At 40.7% G+C, this 20,645-nt stretch overlaps 1 protein-coding gene across 2 annotated transcripts; it reads right to left on the bottom strand.

The window, feature by feature from the left end:
* Positions 1 to 67: 67 nt before the first annotated feature.
* On the bottom strand, positions 68 to 17,317 carry ptpn11a (protein tyrosine phosphatase non-receptor type 11a). 2 transcript variants are annotated; one of them, XM_084047044.1, is made up of 16 exons: positions 17,015 to 17,317; positions 14,510 to 14,632; positions 13,989 to 14,183; positions 11,236 to 11,431; positions 10,500 to 10,619; positions 9,281 to 9,394; positions 8,572 to 8,668; positions 7,923 to 8,020; positions 6,680 to 6,841; positions 6,140 to 6,271; positions 5,461 to 5,615; positions 4,490 to 4,557; positions 3,861 to 4,012; positions 3,148 to 3,266; positions 2,392 to 2,494; positions 68 to 2,046 (listed from the first exon to the last, which is right to left on the bottom strand). In XM_084047044.1, the coding sequence occupies exons 1-15, from the start codon at positions 17,026 to 17,028 to the stop codon at positions 2,425 to 2,427; spliced, it is 1,815 nt and encodes a 604-aa protein (XP_083903170.1). In that variant the 5' UTR covers positions 17,029 to 17,317; the 3' UTR covers positions 68 to 2,046; positions 2,392 to 2,424. The 2 variants fall into 2 exon arrangements, with proteins under 2 accessions (XP_083903170.1, XP_083903171.1); XM_084047045.1 differs by having other exon boundaries at positions 68 to 2,067.
* Positions 17,318 to 20,645: the final 3,328 nt, after the last annotated feature.

Raw genomic sequence — 20,645 nt, forward strand, 5'->3', positions numbered from 1 at the left:
TGAAAGTCCAGCCAACTATCATATGGCCTAAAGTCTCTATAACAAGCACAATTCATATTGTCAAAGCTCAGAAATGTGTGAGAAATGTATTTCGTTTTAAAAATTGACAGTGAAATTAATTACATGTGGTACTCACAATAGGCAATGGTACTTAAAATAGGCATTTGTACTCAAAAAAGAACAAGAAAAACATATGCAATAAAAAAAATCAACCTCTAAAATGATATCTTTTGGCAGCCATGCTTGAAAAAGCCCCAAGGTCTGCTATAAACAACAAAGTCTCCCCCGAAACTTTCATAGGTCACCTTAGTAACTTTTACATACAAGTGCAGGACTATATGGGATGAAATGTTTAAAACATCACCCCCTAGAACACTGGCTCTCAAACTTTTTAATTTCAAGGACCCCCATAACTCTGAGAGTGCACATAACCTGCAAGGGTCCATTTTGAACCCCCTCAAGGACCCCTCAGGCTCCCTGGACCCCACTTTGAGAACCACTGCCCTAGAAAAACCTTTCCCGCCAGCACATAAGCCAAAACGCAGACTAGAAAAACAAATATTTCTTGCTGCCATGGCTACTTATATTTGTTGCTGTCGGGTGGAAACCTTTTATGTTCCAAACCATTACTTTTCAGTGAATGGGAAAAAAAGAACCTGTATTCCACTGGATCCAATGTAGTTTGTATTTAGTCACAAGCTCGTTAATACTTTTCATTGGTTACATATTTATAAAAAAGACGACAAGAGAGACGTGGCCACTTTCAACGTGGCGTTCCTCTTTCGGGCATGCCATTATAGGCGGAAATCTTCGAAAATAGCAAGAATAGTCATTCTACAAACTCAGCATTAATTTATGGCAAATAAAACAAACAAACATAAAAAGATGAAATATGGAGATACAAGGTTTCTGCCCGACAGCGACGATACTGATCAGGTGTATCAAGGCTTGGCTTTGAGCTGTTCTACTGTTGAGGAAGTGCAGAGTTACGCCTGATTTATACTTGGTTGCATATCATGTCTCGCACCGAAAATCTACAAGCCCACAATGTGTCACAGCGCGATGCACTGCAAGCTTGTCGGCTATTTTCGGTGCGAGACACTGGCGCACAACTAAATATAAATCAGGCATTAAGGACATTAGGCTTGAGCTTAGGAATGGTAAACTAATAGATACAAAGTATCCCCCAAAAGCCACAAAGTTAACCCCACATGAAGAAAAGAAAAAAAAAAAAAACTAAATTCATACTCCCAAATAGCCTGAATGGGTTAGTTTCTCTTCAAGGCAGTTCATCTGTAAAAAAAGGAATTCATGTCTTTGCGTCAGTGGATTAGAAATTACCTGTAAATACAGAAATACACAACAAAGCCAATAATTCTTATCCAGTAACAATACACTAAATAACACAATGAATCCTAGACTTTGACTTTCACTGAGAAATTAACCCCATTTTTCTCCGCAAGCAAAGTCTCGTCTCCCATTCTTTAGAAGGCTTGGTGGGGGAAAAGGTGGCTTTTAATTGGCAGAGAGACTGGATGAAACCATTCGTGATTTTGGCACCGGCCCTTCTCTCTCGACTCTGAGGAGATCCCCGACGATCTTGTTTACTTTCAAAAACGAAAAACGATCTACATAATTTTCCTTTGGTTAATAAACACAAAACGCATACAAAAAAAATGAGAGATGAGCAAAAAGTTAGCTTGAATTTTCCTTCTCAGGAGAGCGCTTCCTATTTGCAGCCCTTGTGGGGTTGAGTTTTTTTAGACAGGCTGAACCCAAACTTGAGGTTTTTAGTATGGGTTTAAACATGTTAGGCTTCTCAAAAGGCTCTTCTGAAAATCACAGTGGTTTTAGAATAAAACTAGAGGGCAAATGTTCATGTAGAATGAGCAAGAAGTAAGAAGTTTAAGTCCTCCATTATCTGTTGTCTGGTCTCTCTCTCTCTCTCTCTTTCATCTATTGTTCCATGTTCATCTTCATGGTCGAGTCTCAGGCGTCAAGGTGTAGCTGGCAATAGTTTTTTTTTTTAAATCAGGTATCAGGTTCCTACAAGAAAGAGACAAAGAGCTGTTCCAATAACGCAATTGAAGAATGAAATGAACACAGTGTTTCCCAAACAATGTCTCTTGAGTAAATATCACCCCCCCCCCCCCCCCCCACCCCAAAGAAAGCATTTACTTCTTAAAATATATATTTTCAAACAATCTAAGAAATTCCATATATTTAAAAAAAAATGTGAAAATACCAGATCTTCCATTTTCACACACACGCACAGTTTTTTTTGTAAGTTTGAGTCCCGGGGGGATACCAAATTTCTCTTTAGGATCTGGAGCTGAAAAGTGTGGGGTCCCCAGCTGTTCTAACGGGATCCACAAATGTGTTTGTTTTCACCTGGAACTGAGCACTAGAGTGGAAGGCTGAATCTCATCTGTAGCTCTTCTGCTGTTGCATCAGTCCCACGTTCTCGTATACTCTAGAGCTGTCGTCTCTCATCCTGCGCGCGCGCACACACACACACACACACACACACACACAAATTAATATCTGCAGGCAATGATTTCTTAGAATGGGTGCAGAAAAGGATACAAAATGAAAGACCAACACATACTCCTTCCTTCTGATGTCCGAACCAGTGTTGCCCGCTTATTATAAGCAACTTTGGGCTTTTTTTCTGTCAAATTCCTTGTAAATATTGGTAGTAGCTTATTTGGGCTTGTTTCCTAATGTTGTTTATAAACAAGTGGCACTTAAACATTTCCATGGCGTTCCATTCCTTACTTCTGATGGGCGGTCTCAGAACTTTTTCTCCTGTGCAACTCCAGATGTCCCTACTCTCCAAACTATAGTTCGGAAAGACTGTCCGAACCGGAAATTGTTCCGACATCTTAAGTATGTATTGTATTGGCCTTATGTGTCTATACTGCTAAACCTTTGATTGCCCGGCTGTAGTAATTGTACCCCTGGTTCTTCACATGGGGATCCGGGGACCCCCAGGGTCCTCGGAAGGTTTTCTGGGTGTCCCCCAGCTAAATGATTCATAGTTGGGAACCAAATGGACCCTTATGGGTCTGCAACCCAGAGAGTGTACAAATGTGTGTACAAAGACTAACTGTGTGGATTGGGGACCTAGGCGTAGACGATACTCACTCTGTGCAGGTGGGCGTGGGGATGGGAGTGCAGGGAGGCAGAGGGCTCTGTTCTCCTCCAGTTAAGTCAGACAAAGAGTATTTTATGTTGGTGTATTCCCGCCCTTTGATCTTACTTTTCTGTTGGCAGAGAAAAGAAAAAGGTGAGAGACGTGGCCAAGGAAAACATGTAAAGAAATAAAGTGTCACGATGGCACTGTTGTTGCATTTACATTAACATCATCTAGCACAGTGGTTCTCACTTGTGGGCCAGGACCCCCAGGGGGGTCCCCACATGATTTTTTGGGGGTCCCCAGATGACAGTCAAGTGACAATTTAAGGACTTTTAATAGCTCAAAAACAAGAGAAAGAGAAAAAAGAAGACCATTACTGCATCAAAAGTAATCAGCAAACTATACTATAAATACTGGTCAAACATTGGCCAAATTGTCAGATAATATAAGAAGGAATCAAATATTGTGAAAATATCAGAACTACAAGCTCACAACGTCTCACGTTGCGAGGCGTTGTGAGCTTGTAGATCGGCTATTTTCACAATATTTATCTGTTGAACCGAGTCAAACTAAATGTAAATGCCCCAACTCCTATATATAATATTATACCTTCCAATGTTTAACGGCCCCAAAAAAAAACACAAACCGTTAAATCTCAATTATTTGTGTGACAGTTAATCGTCAAGTCAGATTTGGTGACGGTGACGGCAGCAACCCTAACCTGCTCCTCCTCGATGCGTCTCTGTAATGTTTCTATGTAGTGCTGCACGGCCATGTAGATGAACCTGTACTGAGCCTCGGTCTGCACCATGCCAGAGCGCTGAGAACGCACCATCTGGATGGTCTTAGGCACGTCGATGTCACAGTCCACCCCTGGACAGTCGGGGGGGAAACAAACCACATTGTCGGGAAATTAAAGCATTGGCAGCAATATACACAGAAGGAATGGATATATATTGTAACTATTATTAATTATAATAATCAGTGTGGTTCTCAAGGGGTCCTTGAGGGGATTCCAGGGGGTCCCCAGCTAAATTAGGAACAGTTTAAGCCAAATAAAACTAAAATAGCTGATCTACAAGCTCAGACAGACAGACAGACAGACAAATAGTATACAAATATATAATATCATATAATATTTAACTTTTCATGTTTTCCCCCCGCAGATTAATGCCCTTCTTAGTCACACTACAGTGTCACACAGTAGCCGATCTACAAGCTGAAAACGCGTCGCATTGCCTTTTTGAATTTGAATCCTGAAAGGTAACAGTTTTGGACATATGAGGTTTCCACCCGACAGCAGCGCTATATAGATAGGTATGTAGGTGTGTGTGCAGCATAAAGACGTACCTTTCTCTCTGATCACATCAATGAGGATGTCAATCACTATAAAAGTTCCTGTTCGTCCAATTCCAGCGCTAAAATAGAAACAATAAGAATAATGTTTTATCAGATAAAATAATAAATGGTGTGCTCTTATAATATACATATTGCGTATTGAAATTTTATTATTTTGAAAGATTTTAAACACAAATCTTCTCTAAAGGGAGAATGCCCCTTTATGCCCCTGGCATAACATCTTTTCAGATGGGGCTCCTCGGTCAAATACTGTACATATCAATTCGGAGGTCCTTGACATGAAAATGTTTGCGAGCCAAAACCATTGCTGTAAACAATACTCTGTACTGGTCATGGCTCACACTACTGATGTGCAAAGCTCCCAAACATCATTTGTCTTTCAAACATACATACAGTACATGATGCAAGACAGCAGAAGAATGGCGATAAATTGGACTAGTATTAACTGAAAAGAGTGTGGCCACGACTTGTATTTGAGCTTTGTAGCTTATTGTTTTAGTTTAAAGTATATTGGTTTAATTGGAAGATATGACCACCACACCGAGGAGACCAGGGAAGGTAGCCTACAACATAGGCAACAGTGCCACCCTCTGGTTACAATTGTAACCGTTACATTTATATATATATATGATTTATTAATGGGGTTTTCTGCTACATCAATTTGGGAAGGTTTTTCTTTCTTCTAAACAAAATTGGCCACAAAATATGCAATAACTGAACTAAATAAATGATACAGCCGCATACATTTTTTTCTTTCAATAACGCACAGTGGAATATCCCCGTTTCAAATGATGCGATTATTATCTTTAACAAAGGTTTGTATATAGTGCTAGTATAAGTGTGTGTGTGTGTGTGTGTGTGTGTGTGTGTGTGTGTGTGTGTGTGTGTGTGTGTGTGTGTGTGTGTGTGTGTGTGTGTGTGTGTGTGTGTGTGTGTGTGTGTGTGTGTGTGCGCGCGTGTACCTGCAATGTACTGCTATAGGACCAGCTTCCAATATGCTCTCCTGTTTAAGATTGACCTCCTCTAAGAAGTCCAACACACCACCTGGGTCAGTTGGTACTCCGTGGTCGGGCCAGGCCCTGAAGTGGTACTGCCACACTGTGCGCTCCGTGTTCCCCTGAAATATATTAAGATACCATTCATGACATGTCGTTCACAAGGGCATAACCATGTTAGAAACATTGGAGAGGAACCAATGTCCCGGTAGCTCAGTCAGTAAAGCGCTTACCTGCAGGCCTGTCACGAGTATTATATAACCGTCTAATCGCAATTATTTGAGATAATCACAATTATTTTTGCATAATTGTCATAATCGTTACCATGTTGAAAATGTTTCATATAGTTTCAAACATTTTCAAAAAGTAGTGGAGTGAACATAGCAGATCTGCAAGCTCACAACGCATCGCGTCTATTTCCACTATACATTTTTATATTTCAAGTATAACGTTAGTAAATATGCTTGTCATCGCTTTGTATATTTAGGTTATTTGTTATATCTGCCCTGTGTAACTTCAAAGCCTAAAAGCCAAACAGAATTTTTATGCTCCAGTGTTCAACAACAAAAAAAAAATTGTATGATTTTATATTGTAAGACAATTAGTCATCATCTTAAAATGTTGCAATCCTGACAGCCCTACTTACCTGTCCAACCTTGGACAATTTAAGTTCTCTTAAGATGTAGTCGTGTGCAGCCGTCTCTCTGACGTTGCGAACGCGCATCGCCCCGTACTCCTTCAGAGCCGACATGTCTGGCCAGTACTTCACACATTTGCTCTGGTTGGGGGACACAGAAACCGTTTGTACCAGTCACATTCACTTCCTGTTTTCTTTCACAATCACTCATGTGTCACTTAGGAGTGCAACGGTTAATCCAACGAATCGATTATAAAAACAATGATTTTCTTTAATAAAATCATCGACTAATCAGACTAATTGATTTAGTTGATTATAGAAAAAATATTATAATTATTTTACGTTGATTCATTGATATATTTTTTTTTATCCCAGTCCCGCCCAAAAATGGATAAATAAAAGCCTTTCTCGATTATTTTATTAATTTGAAAAGTAATAGATGAAAGAATCTCTAAGAACATAATCAATAGTTGCAGACCTTCTGTCATTGTAGCCAAAAGGAAATTACAAATAAACACCATCACAATTCATGGCTTGGTTCATGATCACCTTTCCTCGTTCCACTTCCTTGGTGGTCATGACAATGACTCTAGAGTTCTCCTGGAAGACCATCCTCCAGAAGTCACTGATTGTGTTCTGCAGGCAGCCCTGCGTGGCAATGTAGGACTTCTTCATCTTGGGGCTGCTGTTACATTTTGACTCCAGCTCCGGCTGCACACACAGACATGACAATTCATTAATTCAATTCTCATGATGAATAAAAAAAGATGATGATTATTATTATTTAGTCGCCACTCCTTTGAGGTATTTTTTGTCACTGTAGATTTGCACATACGTGAAATTCGCCCTCTGCATTTACCCATCCTAACTACTGGAAGCAGTGGGCGATATTAATACAGCACCCAGGGAGCAGTTGTGGGTTAAGTGTCTTGCTCAGGGACACTTTTGACACAAGACTGAGCGAGGCAGGGGTCAAACCGGGGACCTTCTGACGCCCAAGGTGGCCTCTCTACAAACTCAGCCACCCCCATATAGCACTGAATGTAGGGCTATGACTGTATATGATGACATAAAAAAGTAATTTCTGCAGATATTGCAAGTACATGTACACACCTTTGGGCATTTTTCACCTTTGGGCAATCTATGCGATTAATTTGCCCCAAAAATACTTTTCTTCAAACTGTTGTTTGTGTCATGAGTACATCCACACAGAACACAAATATTACACAGCGATAAATCAACACACTTTTTAATCGGAATGAGGTGGATTATGCAAAGTGAATACAGGCATCAACCTGTATGAATGCGGCTCAATCAACTATAATTTAGATGGAAACAAGTCCTCAGGACTTTTTTGTGTTATCCTTTAAGCCCAAGTGTATGACTGATCTGGGACCACAAAAATCTTGAAAGCGTCCACGATCACTGATCACTGACTGGGTGGGCCGCGTGCATTTTCATAGCATGCTTATTTTAATTATCAATCAATTAATTGTGTTCTGACTTCTGATCAATGGAACTACTTACAGTTCTTACTGGCATCACTATGAAAACACCTTTCAAGGGTTTTTCAAAAAAGAAATACCATGACCTCAGGTTGACAACCAGTGAACTATATGAATAGTTACCGCCACTGGTGTGTAAAGGCCGTCATTCTTAGTCAGGTCTTTGTGTGTGTCCCCCTGAGGATGAAGTATGTTTATCAGGTCATTGTGTGTGTGTCCCCTCTGAGGATGAAGTATGTTTATCAGGTCATTGTGTGTGTCCCCCTCTGAGGATGAAGTATGTTTACCATGATGGCAGGTACGACCATGATGATGTTTGCGTTGATGTAGTCAGCGCCCGGCTCGTTTGGGTCCCCATCAGTTAGTACCACCCGTGTGTGGTCAACTGGAGGTAGAAACACAGTACAGAAATTAATTTGATAGTTTCCGTATGTTTTCCAATAGCATGAACTAGGACATTTCAATCGGTCTGGGTTGTGGAGGTTTGAATGTAAAAGATTAGAGTGTTCACTAAAAGTATAACATGTTGTAATAGGGCTAAGGGACAAGATCAAATATCACAATATTTTTGGCCAAATACCTTCTGTATTTCTCGTCATACTACAGTGTCACACAAAAGTAGCATAAATAGCCAATCTACAAGCTCAAAAGTTTATATGTCCTATATGTCCAGTTTTGGACATATAGGTTTCCACCCTACAGCGACAATATCGACAAGCTAACACTGTGTTGCGATGCGCCACGCCGTGAGCTTGAACGCATACAATAAGGCTTAAGTGATTCAAACCAGGAAAAGACAACACTTATGCCATAGTACAATAATACCATCTCCAAAATCCCAGATGATGTCTAGTCTCATATCACGATATCAATATAATATCGATATATTGTCCAGCCCTATGCCGCTTTAGTGAAAGAACAGTCATGATTACTTACAAGGCAGGATGTTCTTGTATCTGTTCTTGTTCTTGTTCTCAGCTCTCTGGCCCTCCTTGCGACTGTAGAGCAGTTTGCATTCCTGTTGTTGCAACGTCTGGGTGAAAAACAAAAGATTGAGGCAATACAAATTACAAAAATATAATAGAAAAAGATTTCAATGCAAGGCGGGTAGGTAGGTAGGTAGGGAGGTGCTGACAGGCGGAGAGACAAGAGAGCACACTCCTGTGAAACTGTTAGCACTGTTCGTGCTTGTCTCATGCACATGCCCGCCACCCGAGTTAAATTTTGTTGAACTTTTTCCCATGTGACGCATTGAAACGTGTCTATTCGTGGGGAGAACAGTGCGACCTTGCTGATCCAAGTGAGTACGCAGGCGTAGTTCGCTCTCAGTATGAAAAGACCCTAAGTCTCCAAAATAGAAAAAGACACCAAGGCACTTTTCTTGCATTTAAAAAGCCTAATTTATATTAGCATTTCTATTAGGCAATAAAAATCATTTATACCAACACATTTGTTTTAGTTGGCATTCATCAGTGTGGCTATTGGCCATAAACCTCCTTTATATTTATTTACTAGAGATACTAGTAACTATGTGAATAACTTAATTATTATATCCATTTGTCTATCAGGTTCAGTGGTCAAAAGGTAAGCAATCCTGTAGGAAACTTTACCTATTACACTAGGTCTTAAAACCCCAATATCTTACCTCAAACTCTTCCCAGAATCCCTGTTTGACCTTGTCTGTGGCCTCTGCAAGTTTACTCAGCTCCCTTACTCGGCTTTCAATCTCTGCAGCATTAATTCGAGTTGTGTTCAGAGGCTGAGGAGAGAAATCAGTAAAGCCATTACAATCAAGACAAGAGATATGACTTTGTCTTAGCATTGTACAGATGATCGACTTTCAGATCTGCCCAAATTGAGTAGGGGCAATATAGCAATATGGGTATAGGGGCAATATCAGGCGAAAATCTCAGACTTGGCGCTGGTAAAGCCCACCAATGCCATTTCAACAACACACAAGTATTTGATTATATACACGTTTTTGTTTTTGCCCCCATCCCGATCAGAGTCATTTAATCTTTAGTATCTGCTGATACAGAGACCTAGATAATACTGCTGCACAGTACACACTTCTAGTACATTAAAGTTAGTAAAAAAAATCCATTCTAGGTAAGATATGCTTGACGCCTCTAGAAACACTCGCTTTGCAGACACTGGCTGTTGGTCTTAAAACCAGTAAATCACCCAAAACATGTTTTCAAATAAGGCATGCTTGTTCTGTTTTAGGCACTAGTCAGCAAGACTAGTATGGGGAATATTCTACAAGGACACACAATGTATTATTTGAAAGAATATAACATATATATTATAAAAGTTAACATTAAAGAGGAGAATATCATGCTGTACATTGATAGAGTATAAATAGATACAATATTAGGGCTTTCTGAACAACCCTCACACACTGGTCCAGGTGTGTGTGTGTGTGTGTGTCCTAGCATGAGTATACTGCGTCAGTCTACGTGCACAGTATATATCACTGCCGCAAGTTGTGCATAAGGTCAATTTATTTGAGAGTGCAAACATACAAAGGATGGGAATTTGATCCCAATCAATTCGGAACAATTAAAATATGTATTCATCAGCTCCAATCCCAGTCTTGCTCATAGAACCAGGACATTCCTAAATTAATAGGATAATTTTACGCCATCTTAAGGGGGGATCCTGCTAGGACAGTTCTACATTTAAGATTAAATGCTTTTTTTTCCAATTGTTGCATTTAAAAAAACACATCATTATGGAGAATACTAATACTTCGTATCAGTGAAGTACATGCAAAGTAACTCCCTGAACATGAAGAATTGGTATCGGTGCACCCCTACAGTATGAATGTGTGAAGGGACGTTGGTGGAATTAAGTACAGGTACCTGTTTGAGCTGAAGTACAGTGCCCAGGGTCTCCACCATGGGATTCTTTTTATAGTGTTCTACCAAGTCAGTAAGCGAATCAAACTTCTCCCCTCCTCCCACGTCATACTTCAGGTCAGGCTAAATAGCAACAACACATAAGCAACAAGCAAAGATGACACACAAGTCTCATACAATCATGGGCAAAAAAAACTATACAAATAACATATTTGTAACAATATTTAATAACAATACATTACAGTAAATGTAAAATATGTCAGTGCAGCTCTTAATATGACAAAGACGACATTAAAGAGAGCATTATGGTATATGTCCCCCTTTTTTTATATGACTGATTAACAACTGAAATATCCTCCTTGCAATTGAAAAGTTTTGGAACAACGATCATTATATGAATAACATTAGCACTTTAAGACCATTTCTAATAATCTGAAATGAGAACAAAAAAAAATAAAAATATGGAGAAAAGAAAAGACAAAAGAGGAAAAGAGACGAGCAAAAGGAGCAGAGTAGGGATGGGCCGATAATCGTTATCGTTTATCGTGATAAAAAAACCCTAACAATCGTATCGCAGAGATTTTAATTTATCGTGAAATCGTCCTCCGTCATACACTAGGATGAATTAGCTTTTGTTGAGCTGCAATAGCGTTAATCGCAAATATTTCTAGCCACAATAATCGTGACATGTAATTTTCATATGGTCCCATCCCTAGAGCAGAGCAGGTGTTGTTCTCACCTGGCATCGGATCATGACGTGGGTGACTTTTGGCTTGCTGTCACTGTTGCTGTCCGCCTTGTCGTCCCCGGTGCGGACAGACAGAACGAAGTCCCCCGGATGGCTCTGGCTCTCTCTCACCAGGAAGCTCCCGTTCTTCCCTTTCTCCGTCAGGAGTTTCTCTGCCTCCCTGCCCGATAGGTGCCCGTGGAACCATCTGACAAACCAAAACGACGTGCATCAGGATTAGGGATCCGGGAACCGGAAGAACCGAAGCCAACATTAACCCATTCAATCCGGGAACGCATCAGTGTCATTTTAGATTTCTTTGGGCTATTAAAAAATAGCAGATGTACAAGCTCATGGCGCGGCACTATGAGCTTGTAGATCTGTTATTTATGAAAAAAGAAAATAGTGAAAATGTGTGCAAATCTTTGAATATAATATATACACTTTTAACTCAAATCTTTGCATCTGGGGGGGGGCGGTCCCTGGAACAAAATATTTTGAGATGGGGGTCCGTGACCCAATACATATCATTTTGGGTGGTCCTTGACATGAAAAAGTTTGAGAACCACTGATAGATAGATATAGACTTGTAGAATCCCCAGAAGCAAAGATTTGAGTTACAAATGTTCGCTTTAAAAACATTTATATATATTGAAAGATTTGCACAAATTGTCACGATTTTTCAAAAACAGCAGATAGACCAAGCTCATAGCACAGCAATCTGCACTTAAATATTTTTGGTCAAATATAGGAATCGTTAAAGGGAAGCGTTAAGGAATCGGACTGTTCAGAGGGAATCGTTAAGGAACAGGAATTGTTAAAATCCTAAAGAATCCCAACCGTAATCAGGATAATACATTTGATACAATACTGTTCCATTAACCTGAAGGAGAATGTGTATTGTACGATGTGGAAGAGCGCCGGCATGAAAGCCACATCCCCATACAAGTACAATAGACGCGAGTGGATCCAGCAAAAATAGACCAGAGGAATATTTTGTCGGGATCCGCTTGCGTCTAATGCCCTTGTATGGGATTGGGCACACATAGTGGAGCCGTAACGTAATGGATCTGTGGTGTACATTCACCTTTAAAAATCAGTGAAAAATAACACAACATTTACTGGAATTGGAATGTGAGAAATAGGCCTGTAACAATTACATAATCGCAATTATTTTTTGAATAATCGTCATGATCGTTTCCATGTTGAACAATGTTTATACATTTTCAAATATAAAAAAAAAGTAGCAGATCTACAAGCTTGCAAGCTTGTAGATCAGCTATTTCCGCTATTTTTACATTTATTTTTTAAGTATAAGAATTATACTTAAGTACAGAATTATTAAATATGCCAGTAATTTCTTAGTAAGTTATTTGTCAAATCTGCCCAGAGCAATTTTTCATTACGAAGCCTAAACGGCAATTTTGTATTCATAATTTATGTTCCAATGTTCAAAGCCAAAAACACAATTAAATCATTAATCGCAATCATTTGTGTGACAATTAATCATCAACTTAAGATTTGCAATCGTCACAGCCCTGGTGAGAACTAGTTCCAGTTTAGAATAGATTTTTGTGGGGATGAATAGAAAATGTTTTGCCGAGCTTGATTGGCTTTGTGGGTCTAGGAGCAACATGCTCCTAGATTTTCAAACCAAAATGTCTCTCCCAATATATATATATATATATATATATATATATATATATATATATATATATATATATATATATATATATATATATATACAAATATTATATATTATTAAATATTATAATATATTTATATGACCATGGTATAAATATATCATTATCTACTTAACAGAAACAAATACCACATCTTTGCCAATACACCTCCTCCTGGGAAAACACAAACTTCAATTTAATTCATGAAGCTGTTAAGGACGACACTGAGGTGCCTGTATATGTCCTATCCCCAGTGTTGTATTGGTGATTTTGTTAGTGGTGGGACGGTATTTCAATGTCGTCACGTGCACATCCCTTAGCACCTACACTACAGGTCACACAAAGGACAATTGATATGCATCTAGGCTCATTCCTGTGTTAATCCTATGTTAATTCATGCTGGTGTGACAACCGGCAGTCGGCAGGCAGCCTTTGTAAACTTTAAACTAAAAATGTTTTAAAAAAAACGTTGTTGAGGTGTGGGGTTGTTTTAAATCGATGCGTGTGCGTGCTCAAAAAAGGGGTTGCACGGCGTGTTACCGCGTCCCACGACCAATGCATCCCTGCCGCAGCCTATCCCCAACTGATCAAAACAAGAGGGGGTCTAATAATGGCATGGCTTCAAATGGATCTCAGACTTCATGAGGCTACAGGCCAGACTGCGACGGTTATTACATGATATGACTCCAAATATGGGCCAGGTTTTTAGCCCAATCCGACTGCTTTTGACTTCCATTATCAAAAATAAAGTTAAATATTTAAAAAACAATATAAATCATGAAATAATGTACAGAGTTACTTCCTTAGTGCTACTGGCAGCGTACACAAGAAATGTGACACTCATCGGTTAACCACACACACACACACACACACACACACACACACACACACACACACACACACACACTTTATAAATACTTTATAAATCAGCATGATTCAAGTTGATAATGAGGAACCTATCTAAAACAGAACTGTGTGAAATGTTTCTTAAGCAGCTACCAGAAATATGGCACCATGCTAAATGAGAATCATCTCTAACCATATATTCAAGCAAAGGAAGCTAGCAACCACATTATAGCTCACCGCTCTGAAGTGGGGTCTGCACAATTTAGTGGATACTTGAGCTCGATAACGTCTCCATTTTTCTCTTTGAGTTGCCCATGGTGCTCCATATAATACTGGACCAGTTCAGCCAGTGTGGCGAACTTCTCCCCACCATAAAGATCATAGTAGTCTCCTGTGTTCTGGATCTTAATGTGTGTGACTGCTCCATTACGCCTGTAAAACAAAAAAGAACAGTACAACCATTAAGGATGTTTATAACAAACTGTTCTCTTTCTCTTAATGTTGCCGTTATTCCTTGATTACATTTTTTTCCCCTATAATTTCCTTGTTATTGATATGTTTACCATTATTGCTGCTACAATGTCTGAGGAACCAGAACAAAATAATGTTACTCTCATGCACCTATACACAAAATGTAACAATAAAGAAACCTCAATCCTTATGAAATGACATTAGTAGCAGACTCTATGCATAGGCTTCCTGCTTTGAAATAATTATTACTGCTTTGGATAGACGAGACAGACATTATAAACACTCACCGTACAGATAACGTAAAGTCCCCAGGGTTACTCTTACTGGGCCTGGCCAAGAAGCTTCCATCCACTCCACGAGTCAACAACAGGTTCTCCGCTTCCACGCCTGTGATGTTGGGATGGAACCACCTAACAGAGGAACACCATGTTTAGAGTTAGTGGGCCTGGGACATAATGTGTTATTATTAGTGGGGTATAGCTGTTATTACCGCAGCCAGACAAGGAGGTCTACCGCGGTATCAAAGGGCAGATTTCTGAACAGTTTCAACCTGGCTACCATCAGGCTGTTAAACAAGGCCTGAACATCACCTGTCACCAGGCTGGCCTGCAACACTTTCCTTTGACGGACTGTTTTATTCCCTATGTTGGATTACCTCCTATCGTGTGGATTGTTAACCTATGAGAACTACTTAACCTTTGTGGGTGTACTATGTGGATTGTTACCTGTACCGTTGTTTTGTTTTGCAACTGCTGTTGTGCTTCTACCTTTTACACCTTATGTCTAACCTTGTGTACATACAGTACATGCTGCTTACTATGCTGTGTATATTATGTAGATATCTTTTTACTTTCTTTCCTGGAACACAACAAAATAATGGAGCTTGCACGAAAATGAATTTCACCCACTGATGCACCCCAGTAAACTTTTCATGTGACAATAAAACTGATTCTGATTCAATGGAGCCTCACTTTAAGGATCGATTCAGAACACTATAAGAGTGGTTCAAACTTTTTAGTTAGAGCTTTTTTTTTTACAAATGTTTCTTTGGGCAAATGAACAAACGATTGGCTCAGCCTTACAGACTACTGCAACGCGTTTCGAGTATAATAATTCTACCTCAGGCAGCAAGGGAGTTATTATACTCGAAACACGTTTCTGAGTAGTCTGTAAAGGTTTTGAGCGAATCGTTTGTTCATTTACCTAAAGAAGAAGTTGTAAAATAGCCGTTTTAAGGCATTAAAACATTTTTTTTTGCATTATACAGGAACAATAGAACTCTCTACTTTTTTGTGGCAATTCATTTCAAGGACCCCCATAACTGAGAGTACAAATGGAACCACGGGTCCATTTGGTTCCATTGGTACACTCAAGAGTTACCGACCTGTAAGGGTCCATTCGAATTTTCGAAACACCCTCAAGCAACCCAGAGGGTCCCTGGACCACACATGGAGAACCACTGCACTATAACACTGGTTCTTGACGTGTGGTCCGGCACTCGGGGACCCCAGGGATTCTTGAGGCGGTTCTATGGGGTCCCTGGCTAAATGATTGATAGTTAGGAATCAAATGGACCCTTGCGGGTCTGCACTCTGTAACTCAAGACAGTTACGGGCCTGTAACTCGGAGTTGACAAAACGGAACCAAATTGACCCCTTACAGGTCCACTTGGTTCCATTTGCTGTAAACACTCTCAGTTACCAGTGAGGATTTTACAGTGTGGTTTGAGGTCCCAGGCCCAGAAGACAAAATCACTAAAATCATATCACAGTTGAGAATCACTGACTGTACTATAATGAACTATGTAAATTATGTCTTTCAAGAGTTCCAAAGGGGCTCCCTTGAAGGATCAGTAACTACACACTACCCTCAGTGTGTAATCAGTGTGTCAGTGTAATTTACCCATTTGCTTAAGGTAACACTCAGGATTTTACAAAGTTTATAGCATAACAATAAGCTGTCTAAATTATGTCTCGAGGGAACATGAGAAAGCAACGTGTAGTGAACGTGTAAAGGGAATCCTCTGTGTTTTGACATAATCTGTTGATCATAACAATTCAAACATCAGCAACGAGCATCCATACAAGTGACAGTTAAGAGAGGGGTATACTGGTCAACAGTAGTGGTCAGTTTAAAGCTAACCGACGTTACCGCCACCTCGCTTGCTGAGGATACGCCGAAAGGATGAATTAATTTGCACATTTTGGTGTTACTTTTTTCCCAAGTATGATGAAACATGATCAGATCTCACGCTTCTTCACAAGACTCTTTGGTGACGTGTAACTTGTCAGTAATGATCATGACCCCGATGGGGTTTAATTGTGTAAATAGGCTCTATGCACAGCAGCCATATTGTGAAGAAGGTGTTACCAATGATACTAATGAAGGCTGCAAGGCTCTGTTCCATTTAGTGTAGCACAGTGGTTCTCAAGACTTTTTAATTTCCACGACCACCATAACTCTGAGAGGGTACAAATGGACCCTTACGGGTCCATTTGTTTCCATTTGTACACTCTCAGAGTTACACACCCGCAAGAGGCCAATTGGAACCCCATCATGGAACCATAAGCACCCCGACTCCGTTTGAACAGAATGGAACAGAGCCTTCATTAGTATCATTGGTAACACCTGTGAATTTCTTCACAATATGGCTGCTGTGCATAGAGCCTATCCCCAGGAGGCGGTTCTCCTGCACGTTGACCAGAAACCATCAATCTAACCCTTATGTAGCATCAATGATCCACGCATTACGGTGAACGATCACACATTGTTCTCCAGGTTCTCCTGCTTACCTCCGAGATGTCATTTTGTTTTCTCGGGCTTCCTTCAGCACTTATACTTCCTCGGCTATGGGAGAGATAGCTTAATGCTATGTTACGGCTAGCTGGGCTAGGCTAGCGTTTCTTCCCCCACCAGGACGTTTTATTAAGGTGTCTCCCCCACGGAATGAAGCGCTTCATCGGTCCATGGCGGCCACGAAACCCCAAGAAAGAAGCTTGGACCGTTGACGGTTAAACGTTAACGGCTGCCAAAAGAAAAGGAAAAAAAAAAGCTCCCTGGTAGAGTGATAGTTAGGCCTCGGCCCCGGGGAGTTGTTGAGGAGAACAAGCAGGGTTGCCAGGTTTTTGCGAAAGAAGTAAGCAACTGGGTCTATGAAAACAAGCCCAAAAGAAGCAACTATAGGCCACATTAGTGGGGCAGTAGTTAAGCTCATATATGGAAGGTGTTGTGTGTTTTTTTTGTGGGGTGGGGCTCTAACTTTTTAACATGGTAGATGTAATCACCTGTGTACTGGTGAATTTGGGGAGTTTGATACCAAATCCAGGAGATTGTCAGGAGGCGTGGTCGAAATCCAGGAGACTCCTGCAGGATCCAGGAGTGTTGGCAGCCCTGCATTGGGCCCATGTTAAACCCAGAAATGTTTCCTGTACACTTTTACGATTAAAATATCTATAGGCTTATCAGATTAGATTAAGCTTGGTTGCTAAAAGTTGCACGTTGGGCAATTTGAGTAATTAGCACAATGAGCTAATTAGTCTCCTAAAGTCCATTTACCATCATCCATCCCGGCATTATGCACACACTCTGATGTCATTCCTTGGCTGCATTGGAACATTGATGAACATTTCTGGGATAAAAGCATGGTTTGTAGTGCCATTTGGCGGCATCGCCATAATGCTCAATGGTAATTCCTGGATAAAATGCACTGGGTGCATATCGGCATGCCATATCCTCCTCCAAGGATGTGATACTGATAGTCTGTCTCCTTCCCCTGTGGAAAGGGCAAGGTATGTACTTAAAGTACTCCTAGAAAGAACCATGCCTAGTGTCAGTGCTTGGGGAACTTGATGCCACACACAGTGGCCTGAAAGATACTGGTACAGAGTTATTCTTCACATTGTATTGGCAGACAAATATAATTCTGCATACAGAATCATGCTCATCTGCAGGTTGTGGAAGGCTGCAGATCAGAGCGAGCCACCTTCAGAGGCAAGATATATCACTAGATTTGGGCGGGAGGTTGCTAGGGGCTGTTATGCCTGCTCTTTACTCCCAGGCAATGGTTCCAGCTGCAGCTGCAGAGCATTGAAGGCCTGCAGCTAAATAAACTGCAGCTACCATTCAAGACTCTGCTGCACTGACTAGTAAGTGTGAAGGAGGTGAGGTCCACTTCTGCAACACAATCTCCATAAGGGTGGCCATAGCTGAATGGGTAGAGAGGCCGCCTGGGACACAGTAGGTCCCAGATTTGATTCCCGGCCCCGGCAATATGTTAAGTTGTACACGCATGACACAGAGGATTCCCTTTACACGTTCACTACACGTTGCTTTCACCCTTTTCCTCATTAAATATGGGTGTTATTATATGTTAATAAAGGCATGATAATGAGTCTACATATGTTTTCTGTATTTTTTATTTTTGTAATGTTATGCAGTACATTACCATTAAAATAAATGTAATCTTGGAAGTCAGTGATTATTTTGAGTTTTCACTTTAATTTATATATTATGCTAATTGCATAACATTTCTATCAAATTTACAGTAGATTATTGGGTTTAATGTTTCCGTTATAAGCACAAAACTGTCATTTTAATAAGCATAATGTATATTATTATAATGGAGAATAATAGGGGACAAAAAAAGAATAATGCAATTCTGAAGTCGATGACGCCTCAGGGTCACCAGAGGTCAGTCAGAAAGTGTGTCCATGTCTGAAACATAACCTTGGGGTATATAGATGATATGCTCTGAAAGTTCCATACTTTAGTCATAAAATGCACAATTGGTTTGCTTAACTGCGCCACTACTAGCCCAGGCGTTTCGGGCCAGAATCGTGCACTTTACGATACAAGCATGAAATTTGGCACACAGTTTGAGCATGCCATAAGGAACATTTTTGGCTATAGGGCCATCGCAGATTTGTCCTGTGGTAACCATGGCAGCCATTTTCCAAAATGGCCTCCATCTGCTGTTATTTTACCAATAACTCAGGTGCTAGGCCACCTAGGATCTTGATTCTGGTGACTAATCCTACATTTTCAAGGATGAGGAATACAGCGGTACTATTTACAACATTCTACTACCTAACTACATATATCTGGCATTCAGTTAATTAAATAATAATAAACCCATCAAAATATGTAATGATGTAGTACAGTAGATGTTTTCAAACTGACACGTGAGAGTCAAGAATGCAGTACTTCACTGTTTCTTTTATTAGTAGTAGTATTGCATAATTATTTTCAATGGACTATAAGACACAACAAAGGCAGAGTACTCATGAGTCATAGCCTAATGGCATATAGACCAATTATTTGTTTACCAACATTGAGACTGGACGCACAGGTGATTGTTTCACGCAATCAATTCTCAACCTGTTGTTTTGGGGTGCGCTGATTTCAGCACACCCCAACCCCCTCTTGTGTGTTGGCTAGTGAGGCGCGTCCTAGCGAGACCTGATAGAATGGGTTTCATTGTGCGGATACTGGTTCCGCGCAGACTGGTTCTTAACAGTGTGACGTCGTCTGTTAAGGGGTCTATGCAATAAAGCCAGATAATCTACACAATGTTAGTTGCACAGTCCACCACAGTAGCAAAGGGCAGTACACTGAAGTGCTGCCTTAACACATCTGCATTGTCCACTGCATCCCTTTTTGCAACCACAGCGGAGGAGTTCCCGAAAGGCCAGGCTCGCTTCTGTGTGGTCCAGTGCACTTCCCATCCTCCTGTCAAAATTAGAATCAGCTTTATTGTCAGATCACAGGTTTACAAGTGTAAAGAAGTGGATTCAATTATTTGTATTCACCTGTATCCTTCCTCTTCCACCCCCATTCACCTGGGGATGGGAGTTCAGGGGCTGCAACCATCGCCTGTCCCCAACAGTGGCCAGCTTGGTAGGCTGCCCTCTTTGTATGTTGAATCAGTGCAGCTCGTGTTGGGGGGAGTCCATCAATTGTTCTGCCCTTCTGGGTGAATAGCTGCTTCCGTGCCCGTTCACTGATGCCTGGCCGCTAGTGCGGTCATAGAGCAATACCACAAAACGCTCCAGAGGCTCCATCCAGTCATCTATTTTGTCTGGGATGGCAGCTAAGGAACTGAAGGCACGTGTGACGTCACCATAGGTTTTCCAGGTCTCCCATGCCGTCTTCTTGCCTCTGCCTCCAAAAGATGACACTGTGTCACATCCAGTAAAGGCATGGAACATGGGTAAGGCTAAGCATCGATCTGGGCCTAATGCCCTTGCCATCTCATGAGCTGCTAAGTTGCGGAAACTTTTCCCAGTTCCACAAGCAACCCACAGCTCAGTCAAGTGGAGGCGTTGGGCTGACGTTACTGCCAGGACCAGCACATCCGTGTCTACTGTGCGTATTGTCACCTTGCTATACCCTTTCTTCACAGCATCTTCTAGGTGTAATATGACA

Source organism: Gymnoscopelus microlampas, assembly GCF_963454915.1.
Source record: "Gymnoscopelus microlampas genome assembly, chromosome: 21".
Taxonomy (NCBI): Eukaryota; Metazoa; Chordata; class Actinopteri; order Myctophiformes; family Myctophidae; genus Gymnoscopelus; species Gymnoscopelus microlampas.